At 41.1% G+C, this 16,857-nt stretch overlaps 1 protein-coding gene across 4 annotated transcripts in view; it reads right to left on the bottom strand.

Moving 5' to 3' along the window:
• SHANK3 (SH3 and multiple ankyrin repeat domains 3) overlaps positions 1–16,857 on the bottom strand; it is a 605,848-nt gene that overhangs the window by 167,367 nt on the left and 421,624 nt on the right. For all 4 annotated transcript variants that reach the window (XM_073619226.1, XM_073619225.1, XM_073619228.1 and 1 more), the window contains exon 13: positions 6,878–7,029. In XM_073619226.1, coding sequence (XP_073475327.1) covers positions 6,878–7,029 — 152 coding nt within the window. The remainder of the gene's footprint in view (positions 1–6,877; positions 7,030–16,857) is intronic.

The raw sequence follows: 16,857 nt of genomic DNA, 5'->3' as shown, positions 1-16,857 counted from the left end.
TCCTTATTCCGGCACTCCTAGACATAATGGGTTGCTATCCCTTGCAGAATTTGTCTAAATCTTGATGATGGGCTTTAATAAAAGCTGATCACCTTAACCAGCCCTGTGAGTGTTAAATGGTTTGTCTTAACCCTCTATCTGCCACTTTCACTGGACAGCTTAGTAAAAAGAGAAGGGTGGGATAGCAAAAAAATAAACATACATACACATCTATATAGCTATAGCATCGGTCCAATGCTGCATCTGTCCCCCACCACCTCTAAACCCAAGAACTGAACAAACACATGACCACTGATGGCTCAGTTCTTGGTTTTCACTGAGTAAAGACTATCATCCACTGACTCTTTGCTCTGTTCTTTTATTATTTACTTGAGCGCCAGGCTGTGGAGGTGCCAGGAGTGGCTGGCTTAGGGTCTCAGCGGTGCACTGACAGGCTGAGCCAGCTGCCGGTCAGGAATATGGGTGTATCAAAACTTTATTGTTGGGATCTCTGCAGAGCCTGGGCCGGGCTTTAGCTTGCTGTTGGCTGAATTTGGGTCACATAATTGCAGTAATAAGTGCACTCCTGTGACCCAGAAGAGAAGTATTAGAGTTAGAGTTTAGGCCAGACTTCTCTTTTAAAGAAGGTTGAAAAATAACAGACTTACTGTCCAGACCACCAGGTGAAAATAAAGGAAAAGGGGCCCTAAAAAGAAAATGAAGCTGCCACATCCAAGGACCGGTAAGCTCCAAATTATTACATTTTAGTTTTGCAGATACATATGCTTTAAGTACTTGCTAACAATAAGCCACCTGAGGCATGTGCATAACTAAGTCCTGCAATACATGGCCAACACACATGCGAATACATAACCTGAAATGTGTGAAGAATTCATAGTAATCACCTCAAAGGCCGAGGCTGTAGCTAAAATTGTCCTCCTGACAAGTAGTTTAGTGTCCACATATTCATTTTGGAGGTGTCAAGCAGACTGGATAGCGATGCACACATACCATAGCAGATAAGCTTCCATTTTACACACACTTCAGAACTGGGAGATGATCAGGCTTCTGTAACACACACATCAGAGGCAGTGGGGGAGGGACATCTGTTATACATACACCTCAGAGGCAGGGAACTTCTGTAAAAAAGACACCTTGGCAGCAAGGGGACCCTGTGATACACATACCTCAAAGTAGAGAGGACGTGGCTTCTCTAATACACACACCAAACATCTCTGTTAAAATACTAGAAGTCATGCAGTGTCTCTAAAAATCCTGGTGTAGGTAACAACAGCAATGTTAATTTTGGTCCTCAACAGATTTCGGCACACCTGCTTATGTGTGCTATGGAGGTGCACATGATTTACAGTTTAAAACATAACTCCATCTTTCAAACAAGTTTGATACTGTAAGGCAGGACATAGCAAAAAAAAAAGATAGTAATAAATTGTATATATTAACTTATTATACCTCTACTGATTTTGACTTGCTTACACTGTATTCAAGCAAAGTGACAGCATTGTATTGCTTGCTACAGGGTCTTTGTACATTTTACTATGTTCAGCTACATATATAAGGTGAACACGCCAGGATAAAAATTATTGACGAGCTTCGATTTGACCCAAACTTGGGCTTGGTGAACGTGGAAAGCAACTGTCTTTCCTGGACAATGAGACTGACCTAATTTGACCATGTGGTCATATTAGGTCAAAGATGTCATAAGCATCTCTGCTCCTTTGTGTACATGCAGCTACGGGGCAAGGTCATCCACATCCTCATTTACAGTTCATTGGCCCAGCACTGACAGCTGACTTCAAGGTTCAGCCAAATATGATTTCAGACCAGGCCTGGAGCGGAATCCAAGTTTGTCACTTATATCGACTATTATTTTAAAAAAAGTAACAGGTATTTTTAGCTGAGTCCAATGAAGATGGAAAATTATAGTTTTGTGGCTGAAATAAACATCTTTATACTTGTTCATGAACCATATATCCCCTTGATACAAGGGATGATATCGCTTTTCAAACTAATAAACAGTGAACCAAAGGTGGTAAAATAAGTAATCCACAAAGCAAATTACATAATATGAAATAATCCACACGTGTATGTGCTCAGTGTTCATAACACTTCTCGCTTCTTTCTGTGCAAAAAAGTGCTGATAGTGTGAAGAACTCCCAAGCCAGATGTATCCAAGCAGAGGAAAAATCCTAAAGATAGAGGTAACACACTCCACTCATCAGATCATATTGACCCCTTGTTTTACCAAGTGAGTCAACAACAGCTCTTTATACATCCACTCCTGCTTCTCTGCAGCTCTCCTCTTTAAATAGTTTCCACAACTTCCACACTTGTAGTATATGATCTGACTGAATTCTCAACAAGTGGCATGAATTAAGGAAGAAAAGAGGGCTCCATATAATAAAAGTACCATTTATTAAACCATAAAAAAATTGCACTTACACAATAAACAGTATCAATAACCTTGTACACATGTCATGCCTCCTCCAAGATGGTCACCATAGCTTACCAACAGGAACTGGATTTGATGTCACTGGAAGTTACTCCCAACATGTTTCGTCATAAAAATGTGACATTCTCACACGTCATGCCTCCTCCAAGATGGGCACCATAGCTTACAAACAGGAACCGGATTTGATGTCACTGGAAGTTACTGCCCAACATCATAATAATGTGACATCCTCACACGTTATGCCTTCTCCAAGACGGTCACCCTAGCTTACCAACAGGAACTGAATGTGATGTCACCAGAAGTTAACGTCCAACATGTTTCATCAGAAAAATGTGACGTCCTCAGGAGGCTCCTGAGGATGTCACATTTTTATGCCAAAACATGTTGGGCAGTAACTTCTGGTGACATCACATTCAGTTCCTGTTGATAAGCTGCAGTGTCCATCTTGGAGGAGGCATGACATGTGTACAAGGCTATTGATACTATTTATTGTGTAAGTGCAACTTTTTACAATGTTATACTTTAAAAAATGGTGCTTTTACTATATGGAGCCCTCTTGTCTTCCCTAATTCATGCCACTTGTTGAGAATATGGCCGGATCATATACTACCAGTGTTCAATTTGTGGAAACTATTTAAAGAGGAAGAGAACTACAGAAAAGCAGGAGTGGATATATAAAGGGCTGTTGTTGACTTGCTTGGTAAAACAAGGGGTCAATACAATCTGGTGAGTGTAGTGTGGTGCTTCTATCTTTAGGATTGTCCCTCTGCTTGGATTTATCTGGCTTGGGAGTTCTTCAAACTATCAGCACTTTTTTACACATAAAGGAGAGGGAACTGTTATGAACTCTGAGCACATACACGTGGATTATTTCATATTGTGAAGTTTGATTTGTGGATTACTTATTTTACAACATTTGGTTCACTGTCTATTCATTTGGAAAGCGATGTCATCCTTTGTATCGATTGGATATATGATTCATGATCTATTAGGCGATTCATCATCAATGCTACCAGCATTGATTATCAATATATATATTTTTTTATTTGCCATTTGAAGTATTGTATAATCAGCCATATGGGTACATTGGTTTCAGCAATTTTGACACTTGGAAAAAAGGGTATGCGTACCACAGCGCTGACAGCCTGAATAAATACATTAAAGTGCAACTGTAGTGCATACAAAATGAAGTGCAAAATTAATCCAAAAAACCCCCCAAAATATATCAAGCATATATTTTTAGTTTTTTTGGATTAATTTTTCACTTGTATGCACTACAGTTGCACTTTTTTGTATTTATTCATGCTGTTAGCGCTGTGGTACTCATACTCTTTTTTCTATGTTTTGACTTATGTCATGTACAGCAGCGGCAGGCATAATCACAAATTAGTATCTTTAGTGCAGGGGATTGTTTTTTCACAATCTTGATACTTGTGTTGAAGCTTTGTGAAATGAGCCTATTGTAGTAATGCTGCCTGGTAAATGCCACCCGTGTGTATTTTACATGAAAACTACATGTTCTCTATATAGGTATTTATTCACAGCCCATTAAAAAATACAGATATGCAGCAGATTTTAATTCTTTAGCTCTTAGGATAGCATTTAAATTAGGCCCCAATCCCCACCAGACTGGGTTTCTTTTTTTTTTTTTTTGCTACTACGGAAGATAGCAAAACAGTGAAAGAATACACATTTGTTTTAGTAATAGCAAAAGGCAGTTGGGGGCCTTGAGGGAAAATAAGAAATTGACCTAATGCTGACCTTAGAGGCTGCTGCCTAAAACTAGATCCTTTTGTAGCCTCATGGTAAGAACAGTCCTTATAGTAAGCTTCCTACTTCTCAAACTGACATCAGTGTAAGTACTGCACATAGCACTATGGTAAGCTTCCCTGGGGGCAGGGCCTGTTGTAAATACTTCCAAATACTCTACAACAGGTGCTTCGGCAGCGCTGCCCATTGATTTCAATGGCAGGGGTGGTCTTGCAGGACTTTTTTTTCCATCCTTCAAGTGCACCGTCCCAGTGTGAAAGCACTGGGGAGACAGGGGAAGCAGTTTACAGGCGCTTTACAGGCGCTATTTTTAGCGCTAAAACGCCTGTAAAGCGTCTTCAGTGTGAAAGAGGTCTTAATGCCACACCACCTAATTCCAGAAAAAAAACGTATAATATATATTTTCAATGAATGTTATAGTAATAACTGCAACTTACAACATTTTAACCCATAGAAAAGAGCCATAAAACATTTCCTGAATGTGGTAGCTGCATACAGTGACTTGCAAAAGTATTCATGCCCCTTGGCATTTTTTGTGTTTTGTTGCCTCACAACCTGGAATTAACATGGATTGTTTGAGGATTTGCATAATTTAATTTACAGAACATGCCCATAACTTTGAAGATTTTTTTTTATTGTGAAGCAAACAACAAATACGACAAAGTAACAGAAAAAGGCAATGTGCATAAATATGTTGCCACCACCATGTTTCACTGTGGGGATGGTGTTCTTTGGTCGATGTGATGTGTTGGGTTTGCGCCAGACATAGCATTTTCTTTGATGGCCAAAAAGTTAAATTTTAGTCTCATCAGACCAGAGCACCTTCCTCTATACATATTGGGAGTCTCCCACATGCCTTTTCGCAAACTTAAAATGTGCCATTTTGTTTTTTGCTGAAAGTAATAGTTTCTTCTGGCCACTCTGCCATAAAGCCCAACTCTATGAAGCGTACGGCTTATTCTCGTCCTATGTACAGATACTCCAGTCTCTGTGCTGCACCTCTGATTAATGCCCTCCTTGCCCGGCCTGTGAGTTTTGGCATGCGGCCGTCTCTTGGCAGGTTTGCTGTTGTGCCATGTTCTTTCCATTTGGTTATGATGGATTTGATGGTGCTCTTAGGGATCATCAAAGATTTGGATATTTTTTTTTATAACCAAACCCTGACTTGTACTTCTCAACAACATTGTCCCTTACTTGTTTGGAGAGTTCCTTGGTCTTCATGGCAGTGTTTGGTTAGTGGTGCCTCCTGCTTAGGTGTTGCAGCCTCTGGGGCCTTTCAAAAAGGTGTGTATATGTATTGACAGATCATGTGACACTTAGATTGCACACAGGTGGACATCATTTCACTAATTATGTGACTTCTGAAGGTAATTGATTGTACCAGAGCTTTTTATGGGCTTCATAACAAAGGGGTGAATACATACGCACATGCCCATTATCAGTATTTTATTTCTGAAAAATAGTTTTATGTATATATTTTTTTAATTTTACTTCACCAACTTAGACTATTGTGTTCTGATCACATATAATTCGGATTAAAAAAACATTAAACTAAGGGCTGTAATGTAACAAAATAGGTAAAAAGCCAAGGGTTGTGAATACTTTTGCAAGGCACTGCAAGTTTTTTTTTTTTTTAGGCTTTTTCATTTACTTTTACCTGGTGATTCTGCTGGGAATACACTTCCTGTCTTAGGGTGTCTCTGCTCTGGATGGAAGAGCGATGAGACAAGAGACATTTTTAGAAAGCAGCATCGTCAAGACGGGGTAGGGCTGTGTTAGCTGCACCAGCAAATTTTTGGATAGACTTGACTAACAAATTAAACCCAAATTTCCACTTTTTTAACAACTGTAGCAACTGTTTTTTTTTCCTTTTGGGATAATGGTTTTAACTAAATGAATTAAAGTTGACCATTGTAAGCACCCCTGTCATTGTTAAATGGTTTGTTTCAACCCTCTAACTCCCACTTTTACCAAACAGCTTGATGCATTAAAGGGAGTTGAAGAAAAACAGACTTACTGGCTGGATCAACAGGTGAAAATAAAGGAAAATAGGCTGAAAAAAAAAGCAATTACAACCACCACATATTAAAAATTGTAAGCTGCAACATTTTAAATATTTAATGTATAGCTTAAATTTGCTTTAGGATTTAATATCACTTTAAGTATTCAAATGCAAACTTAAGTGGGATAGTGTACACTTCATCAGCTGGAGCTCAGCTGGGGCCTCAGTAATTTTAAACCTTTACCCAGCTGAGGGCTGCAAATAAGGAGGGGGTTGCATATGGGCCAAAAAACACTGATTAGACATGCTTTGGAATATGGTGACTCTATGCAAATCAACATATAAAGGTGCCTACAATATCCTTGTGACATCTATTAAACATTTCTCATTGGACACTGGACACAAAGATAACTTCAAGAGCCGATTGCCTAAAGCACTGCTTTACAGTATTAAATTTGCCAAGCAAATTGAGTTATACTTTAGGTGGACAGTCAGAGATTTTAATGGCATGTGTCTAGTGTAGCTATGTGTCAGTACTATAAAAAAAGGAATACCAACAATTATGTGCATCGCATTCTCCAATCACTTTCTTCTTTCTTTTAAATTTCTGTATACCATGGTTTACCAAAACGCAACAGTTTGAACCTTACACTTACCCTTCACTCTCTCCCCTCTGTTGAGCTGGATCTCCCCAGGTCCTTGAGGTTCGTATGACTTCACTGCTATGAACGTTCTTCCAGGAACAGCGCTGTACAGTTTCCTTTTGGGCCCCCTAGGGCCGGTGCTCCTCATATCCAGGGGCCCGGGGCTGTAAACAAACACATAGGTGATGGTGCTGAGTGCAGGTGGGCGTGCCATTTGGGAGGTTGGTAGCTCATAACTACCCCACAGTCTAACTGACATTTCAACTCTGAGGTGGACAGTGACCCTTGTTGCTTGTTGTGGGCCACCAGGTCTCCATAGCAGGCCTCAAACACTCCCCCCAATTCATTCTGACTTCAACAATCTCTTATCAAGCTTGGCTCTCCTGTACTGAAAGCCCCCACCTTGATGAGGGTGATCTTGTACTCTGTTTGCCCTTAAATCACCTCTCCCCTCCCTCCCAACCTCAGCAAATCCAAAACAGTGATAGAAAATGAGGTCAGAGAAGGAAAGCAACAAGGCAAAGGGGTGATATATACGATAAGGTAAGATGGAGGATATAGACAAGGCGATTGTGAGAAGGGCACAGAAAAGAGCTAGAGAAGGGCACATGAACAGAACACTGTGGATCAGAATGATAAAGAGTAAGAATCCACAAGGTAGAAGAAAGGGTAGTGGAAGAGGGCTGATGAGAGATGGACAGGGAGATAAATAAAGATACACAGATGCAAGCAGTATGGGAACACAAGGAGGATGGAAGGAAAGAAGGAGGGAAGGGGATTGAGGGATGAAAGGACTGTAAAAAGGGATAGATGAAGAGAATGATGGAAAGCACGGCTGTCTGCAGTTCTCCCTGTTCTTTTGCCGTTTCAGTTAAACTGTCAGCAGGAGAGGAGGGGGAGAGCGAGGGAGGACAAGGGGAGGAGAAGGGGGGGGTTGTCCATTCATGCTTCTCTCTCCCCCTAGCATTCTACAATACCCAGACCTGCTCACCTCCGCCCCCCACTCACCAATCTTCACCTTGATCAATAGGCAGCCCTTCATTTTGTATCACCACTCGTATCTCTTTGGCCTCGCTCTCACAGCTATTCCTCCCTGATTAATCTCTCACAATATATCATGTTTTTTATTCAATATCCAGAACTCTTCACAATTTAGAAAGGTTGCATTTGTCTTCCTGATTTTTTGCATTCCATCCTTATTTTTATTTTTGTTCAGGCACTTATATGGTCACCCTTATTGATATTCAATTTTCCATATTTCCACATTTCCCTCCCAAACATTTTAAACATTCCCAAATGTTTTCTAGTGACCCTATTACCTTCAATTATCTTTTGTGGGACCATATTATTTTTTATTGTTTCCCTTTATAGTGTCAACAGCCCTAGGTTCTAAGAAAAAAAATCTAAGTTTAAAAGAAAAATCTGAGTGGTTTTACAGTAATCTCTCCCCTCTTATGTCTAGCTTTCTTACTACATCCTTTCATTTTGTCCCTTCTCTCTTGCCCTCTCTTTTCCTTCCTTCCCTCCCTCCTTCTCACTTTCACTCTCTCCCTCCTCTCTCTACTGCCTGACAGATTTTGAATTACTGCAGAGAGAGTGTGATGGGAGCTGAATATTAATGCAAAATGTGTGACAGTGAAAGAGACTGTTTGGTTATAAACAGAGAGACCACTCCATATTAGACTCACTGACTACCTTGGAAAAAAAAATATTGTTGCACCATAGAACAATGACATATACCTGTTATTGTAGATAGCAAGCTGCCTCCTACATATTTGAACACAGTCCTTCTCTAAATAGACAGTAATGTAACTTTACCAATCTACAATATTGTTAAGAGAATGAAAGACCATAAATGCACCCAACACTATAATGCCCTGTACACACGGTCGGACTTTGTTCGGACATTCCGACAACAAAATCCATGGATTTTTTCCGACGGATGTTGGCACAAACTTGTCTTGCATACACACGGTCACACAAAGTTGTTGGAAAATCAGATCGTTCTAAACGCGGTGACGTAAAACACGTACGTCGGGACTATAAACGGGGCAGTGGCCAATAGCTTTCATCTCTTTATTTATTCTGAGCATGTGTGGCACTTTGTACGTCGGATTTGTGTACACACAATCGGAATTTCCGACAACGGATTTTGTTGTCAGAAAATTTTATATCCTGCTCTCAAACTTTGTGTGTCGGAAAATCTGATGGAAAATGTGTGATGGAGCCTACACACGGTCGGAATTTCCGACAACAAGGTCCTATCACATATTTTCCATCGGAAAATCCGACCGTGTGTACGGGGCATAATAGTTTATGCTACAGTTCAGTCTATGTAACAGCAAACATAGTTAGTCTTTGTGACACTATATATAAACTGGATTATTGTAGCAGGACTCATTCAACCTGCAGCGTAGTTTATGCTGGGCTATTATCAATATATATATACTGTATTACCAAAAGTTTTGGGATGCCTGCCTTTACACGCACATAAACTTTAATGCTATCCCAGTCTTAGTCATTAGGGTTTAATATGGAGTTGGCCCACCCTTTGCAGCTATAACAGCTTTAACTCTTCTGGGAAGGCTGTCCACAAGGTTTAGTGTGTCTATGGGAATTTTTGATTATTCTTCCAGAAGCACATTTGTGAGTTCAGGCACTGATGTGGACAAGAAGGCCTGGCTCGCAGTCTCTGCTCTAATTCATCCAAAGGTGTTCTATCGGGTTAAGGTCAGAACTCTGTGCAGGCCAGTCAATTTTCTCCACCCCAATCCCACCAATCTATGTCTTTATGGACCCTGCTTTGTACACTAATGCGCAGTCATGTTGGAACAGAAAGGGGCCATCCACAAAGTTGGGATCATGAAATTGTCCAAAATGTCTTGGGATGCTGACACCTTAAGAGTTCCCTTCACTGGAACTAAGGGGCCAAGCACAACCCCTGAAAAATAACCCTACACCATAATCCCCCCTCCAACAAATGATTTGGACCAGTGCACAAAGCAAGGTCCATAAAGACATGGATGAGCAAGTTTGGAGTGGAGGAACTTGACTGGCCTGCACAGATTCCTGACCTCAACCTGATAGAACACCTTTGGTATGAATTAGAGCAGAGACTGCAAGCCAGGTCTTCTCGTCCACAAAAGTGCCTGACCTCACAAATGCACTTCTGGAAGAATTATCAAACATTCCCATAGACTATATTAAGACTGGGATGTCATTAAAGTTCATGTGCATGTAAAGGCAGGCACCCCAATACTTTTGGTAATATAGTGTATATATATATACACACACACAACACACATTTATTATAAGGCCATAGTTCCTCTTTAAAAAATATGTTTCCTTCTTCATTAAAATAATTATACAGTGCCTTGAAAAAGTATTCACACCCCTTGAAATCTTCCACATTTTGTCACGTTACAACCAAAAACGTAAATGTATTTTATTGGGATTCTATGTGATAGCCCAACACAAAGTGGCACATAATTGTGAAGTGGAAGGAAAATGATAAATGGTTTTCAAATTTTTTTACAAATAAATATCTGAAAGTGTGACATGCATTTGTATTCAACCTCCTTTACTCTGATACCCCTAATTAAAATCTAGTGAAACCAATCGCCTTCAGAAGTCACCTAAGTAGTAAATAGAGTCCACCTGTGTGAAACTTAATCTCAGTATAAATGCAGCTGTTTTGTGAAGCCCTTAGAGGTTTGTTAAAGAACCTTAGTAAACAAACAGCATTATAAAGGCCAAAGAACACAACCAGACAGGTCAGGGATAAAGTTGTGAAGTTTAAAGCAGGGTTAGGTTATAAAAAAATATCCCAAGCTTTGAACATCTCACGGAGCACTGTTCAATCCATCATCTGAAAATGGAAAGAGTATGGCACAGCTGCAAACCTACCAAGACATGGCAGTCCACTTAAACTGACAGGCCAGGCAAGGAGAGCATTAATCAGAGAAGCAGCCAAGAGGCCCATGGTAACTCTGGAGGAGCTGCAGAGATTCACAGCTCAGGTGGAAGAATCTGTCCACGGGACAACTATTAGTCGTGCACTCCAAACCTTTATGGAAAAGTAGCAAAAAGAAAGCCATTGTTGAAAGAAATTCATAAGAAGTCCTGTTTGCAGTTTGCGATAAGCCATGTGGGGGACACAGCAAACACGCGGAAGAAGGTGCTGTGGTCATATGAGATCAAAATTGAGCTTTTTGGCCTAAAAGCAAAATGCTATGTGTGGCGGAAAATGAACACTGCACATCACCCTGAACACACCATCCCCACCATGAAACATTATGGTGGTAGCATCATGTTTTGGGGATGTTTTTCTTCAGCAGGGACAGGGAAACTGGTCAGATTTGATGGGAAGATGGATGGAGCCAAATACAGGGCAATCTTAGAAGAAAACCTGTAAGAGTCTGCAAAAGACTTGAGTCTGGGGTAGAGGTTCACCTTCCAGCAGAACAACGACCCTAAACATACAGCCAGAGCTAAAGGTTTAGATCAAAGCATATTCATAAGTTATGCCGCGTGCACACGACCGGTTTTGCCGTCGGAATAAACTCCGAAGGTTTCTCCGCTGGAACTCCGACGGAATTCCATTCAAGCGGTCTTGCCTACACACGGTGAAACCAAAGTCCAATCAAAGTCCGATCGTCCAGAACACGGTGCGTACAGCACGTACGATGGGACTAGATAAAGGAAGTGCAATAGCCAGTAGCCAACAGCTTCCGTCTCATACTTGCTTCAGAGCATGTGTCGTTTTTGGTCAGTCGGAACAGCATACAGACGAGCGGCTTTCTCGATAGGAACAGGTTCCATTGGAAATATTTACAACATGTTCTATTTCTAGGTCCGTCGGAATTTTCGAAAAAAAAAGTCAGATGAGGCACACACATGATCGGAATATAAGATGAAAAGCTTCCGTCAGACTTTTTCTGTCGGACATTCCGCTCATGTGTACGCGGCTTTAGAATGGCCCAGTCAAACTCCAGACCTAAATCTAATTGAGAATCTGTGGCAAGACTTGAAAATTGCTATTCACAGCTGTTCTTCATCCAATCTGACAAAGCTTGAGCTATTTTGCAAAGAAGAATGGGCAAAAATGTCACTCTCTAGATGTGCAAAGCTGGTAGATTTGCAGCTGTAATTGCAGCAAAAGGAGTTTCTACAAAGTATTAACTCAGGGGGCCTGAATACAAATGCACTCCACACTTTTCAGGTGTTTATTTGTAAAAAAAATTTGAAAACCGTTTATCATTTTCCTTCCACTTCACAATTATGTGCCAGTTTGTGTTGGCCTATCACATAAAAGCCAATTAAAATACAAATATGTTTTTGGTTGTAACATGACAAAATCTGGAAAATTTAAAGGGGTATAAATACTTTTTCAAGGCACTGTATAACCTACCATCACTGAGCTCCTTCAAAAAAGTTGCCTTTGTGCTAATTCTCTGGCTTCAATCATTTTTTAGGCAAATGAACCAGGACAAGCATGCTGACCTAAGTAAAGTCTTCACCTCATTTGCTGCATACTTGTTCCTGTTCAACAGACTTAGCAATCCAGAAAATCTATATGGAAGCCAGGAAAGAAGACTTTTATACACGGATCTTAGCAATAGTAGCTAATTTATTTCTTCTCAAATACAAAGTGGTGCATTTATAAAAGAGAATTTGAATAGCTGTTTGCCCATCAAAAATCCATGTAAATTTGTTCTGTGCAAATAAGGCAAAATCACAGAAGTTCTGCAAATCAAATGTGTCAATGGGGAAAATGCTGCATTATGGCCACTAGATGGCGCAGAGTATCAAAGAAAATAAGAATTTTCATCAGCTCCATCCAGCTTTCTACCTCCTGAGGATGTAAATTTTTGATGACGAAACGTGTTGGACAGTACTTCTGGCTGATGTCACATCGGAAACAGAAAGTGCTCAGCGGCCATCTTGGATGAGGGTGATTGTCAAGTTTATTACAGGCTGGTGACAGTGTCTTTTAATGTAAGTGTAGTACTTGTAGTTTGTTTTTAAAAAACATACTTTCACTATGCCGGGTTCCTCTTCTTTGTATTAGCCATGTGGAGAAAAACTGTATTGAGATGCAGTTTATAGGGCAAAGCTGTATACTTATCATAGAGCTGAAGGGAGAGTCATAGAGGAACTGACAGCTATTTATTCCTGGTCTTATACACACAAGCCTTTTGGACTCGCTTGCTAAAAACAAGGGGTCATTCAGTTCGTGTGCGCTGTGCAACGTTCATTTGTTGAAGCATGTTTTTCTTTGAAGCACTATAGTATGTCACTTTTGTCAGCGGAGTGATCACAATTACACCATAAAGCCCCCCTGTACAAATGGATAGGAGGAGCGGCGTGGTGGCTGCATATAGAGGAACTGATCTCTCCATTTTCCTCCCGCTTCTCCTTCTCTCCTTCCCACAAGCATTCAGCGGCTGCAGGAGGAAAATGGAGGGGATTGGTTCCGCTGTAAGCAACTGCCCCCCACTGCTCCTCCAATCCAGCTTCTTTCTGTTGCCTGCTTGTGTGCTCTCCTGTCCCCCTATGCTCTTTACTGGCCTCTCTGTGCTCTCTCCTGCCCCCCCCCCATCCCCTGCAGCTCTGCTGGCTTTCGCCCTCCTGCCAGCTGCTGCTGGGGCTGCTGTCAGGATGGAGAGCGGGAAGGGGCATTAAATGTGTCATTTTCTGGCCTCTCCCTTGTCTGAATTAATAGAGTCAGTGATCAGTACCGAGTTCAGTTCATTCATAACTAAGGCATGGTGAACTGTGTTTACTATGTTTCAGTTTGTGAATGAATGGGAAGCTCTGTACAGAGCTATTCTTGTCCATTCATTCTGTGCAGCTGAGGCTTCAAAGATGAAGATTGAGGGCTGCGTCCTCAATCTCCTTTCTCTGTCTCAAAGGTGGAACATCAGAGGTGGAACATCAGAGGTTTGTTTAAACCCCTGATATTTCTCCAAAGCCCCCCAACGGGCCTCCTAAAAACATTGTAAAAAAAATTACAAATAATAAAATAAATAAAAGAAATATGGTAAAAAATAAAACAATCAAAAATAAAAAAAACTCTGATGTTTAATATAACACTGTACAGTATAACAGTAGCTGCCTTAAAACACAGGGTGTATTTTAGTCTCACTATTGAGCATGGGTATCCAGAGTTAACTTGCAGAGAATATAGCCTAAGAACATTTAGGATTGCACCATTCGCACAGAACAAATTTACACACAATTTCAATTAACAAATAGCTATGCAGGCAGGCCCTTCATGTTTGGTATGAATTTTAAGGCAGATCCCCACACAAAAATCAGAAAATAAAGCATGAGGTCCTCCACAAAAGTCTATACCGGAAACTTATTTGAGCATGCAGACTGTAAGACAAGGAAAAGGTGGAGCGTGCACCCCCTCCCCAAAACAATCCTAGGCCACATGCCCTAATATGGGAGGTTACCTTATCAGGAAAGGACCCACCTGGCAAAGCCCCTTGTCGCAATGCTTATGAAGAAAAGGGCCTCCTCCCCACAACCCTGACTAGGCCGTTGTGGGGGTCTGTTTTTACAGAAAGGGGCTCCCGGACACTGCCTTCCTCCATGTGAATGAGTAGGGAATACACAGTATCAAATTTGTATGAGCAGCCATCCATCAGGCCTATCATTTGGCGGGAACGAAGCAACAGGACAAGATGTGTGCCAGTGGGTGACGTCACGCCCGGCCTCTGCATTAAAAAAAACGGCGGCGCCTCGGCTGGAAAGCCGTGAACTTTTTTTTTTCGATTTTAGGCTTCCCAGCCTAGAGGTGAGATGTGGGGTCTTATTGACCCCACATCTCACTGTAAAGAGGTCCGATCATGCCATATTCCTATTACAAGGGATGTTTACATTCCTTATAATAGGATTAAAAGTGATCACATTTTTTTTTTTTTTTTTAAGTATCAAATTAAATTTTTTTAAAGTAAAATTAACAATAATAAAAAAAAATTAAAGTGCCCCTGTCCCCGTGTGCTGCTCGCACGCAGAAGCGAACGCATACGTAAGTCCCGCCCACATATGAAAACGGTGTTGAAAGCACACATGTGAGGTGTCGCCGCGAACGTTAGAGCGAGAGCAATAATTCTAGCCCTAGACCTCCTCTGTAACTCAAAACATGTAACCAGTAACATTTTTTAAAGCATGGCCTATGGGGATTTTTAAGTACAGAAGTTTGCCACCATTCCACGAGCGTTTGCAATTTTGAAGCGTGACATGTTAGGTTTCTATTTACTCGGTGCAACTTCATATTTCACATTATGCAAAAAAATTGGGCTAACTTTACTGTTACAAGGAATTCCACTGAATATACATACAGCGCATATATATATATATATATATATATATATATATATATATATATATACATATATAAAAAATATATATCTCTCTATATATATATCTAGATATATATAGATATATCTAGATATATATACAGTGGAACCTCGGATTACGAGCATAATCCGTTCCAGGAGTATGCTCGTAATCCAAAGTACTAGCATATCAAAGCGAGTTTGCCCACTGAAGTCAATAGAAACGAAAATAATTCATTCCGCATTGACTTCAATAGGATGCAATACCACATGCGGCCAGAGGTGGGGGGGCGCCGGAGAGCCTCAGAAACGGACGAAAAGGCCCGAATACACTTCGGCTGACCTCGGTAAATCTTGAAATGACTTCTTACCCGAAATTTGCCGAGGTCAGCCGTGCTGTACTCCGGTCTTTCCGTGCATTTCCGAACGTGACGTTCCACTCGGCTCGGCTCTGGCGCCCCCCCCCCCCCACCTCAGGACAATAACGGTTCTGCACACCGCTTTGGCCTGAATAGTGCTCGTTTTGCGAGACAACAGTGCTCGTATTGCGGAACGCTCATTAACCGCGTTACTCGCAATCCAAGGTTCCACTGTATATAGATATATATACATATATCTATATACAGTGCCTTGCAAAAGTATTTACCCCCCCTTGGCCTTTTTCGTGTTTTGTTGCCTCACAGCCTGGAATTACCATGGATTGTTTGAGGATTTGCATCATTTAATTTACAGAACATGCCCACAACTTTGAAGATTTTTTTTTTTATTGTGAAGCAAACAACAAATAGGACAAAATAACAGAAAAAGTCAATGTGCATAACGATTCACGTCCCTAAAGTCGATACTTTGTAGAGCCACCTTTTACAGCTATCACAGCTGCAAGTCGCTTTGAATAAGTCTCTATGAGCTTGCCACATCTTACCACTGGGATTTTTGCCCATTTGGTTCAGATGGTGTCAGTCAGGTGAGTAGTACAAAGACAATTGTGTCCTGCCTACAGTCAAACATGGTGGTGGGAGTGTCATGGTCTGCTACAGTTCTTGAGGGAACCATAAATAACAACATGCACTGTGACATACTAAAGCAGAGCATGATCCCCTCCCTTCGGAGACTGTGCCGCAACTGTGCCGCAGAGCAGTATTCCAACATGATAACGACCCCAAACACACCCCCAAGACGACCACTGCCTTGCTAAAGAAGCTGAGGGTAAAGGTGTTGGACTGGCCAAGCATGTCTTCAGATCTAAACCTTATTGAGCATCTGTGGGGCATCCTCAAACAGAAGGTGGAGGAACGCAAGGTCTCTATAATCCACCAGCTCCGTGATGCTGTCATGGAGGAGTGGAAGAGGACTCCAGTGGCAACCTGTGAAGCTCTGGGGAACTCCATGCCCAAGAGGGTTAAGGCAGTGCTGGAAAATAATGGTAGCCACACAAAATATTGACACTTTGGGCCCAATTTGGACATTTTCACCTAGGGGTGTACTCACGTTTGTTGCCAGTGGTTTAGACATTAATGACTATATGTTGAGTTATTTTGAGGGGACAGCAAATTTACACTGTTATAAAAGCTGTACACTCACTACTTTACATTGTAGTAAAGTGTCATTTCCTCAGTGTTGTCACCTGAAAAGGTTTAATAAAAT

This window comes from Aquarana catesbeiana, linkage group LG03, assembly GCF_042186555.1.
Source record: "Aquarana catesbeiana isolate 2022-GZ linkage group LG03, ASM4218655v1, whole genome shotgun sequence".
NCBI classification, from domain to species: domain Eukaryota; kingdom Metazoa; phylum Chordata; class Amphibia; order Anura; family Ranidae; genus Aquarana; species Aquarana catesbeiana.
The sequence above is the reverse complement of the archived record's forward strand: the minus strand, read 5'-3'. Positions and strand labels throughout refer to the sequence as shown.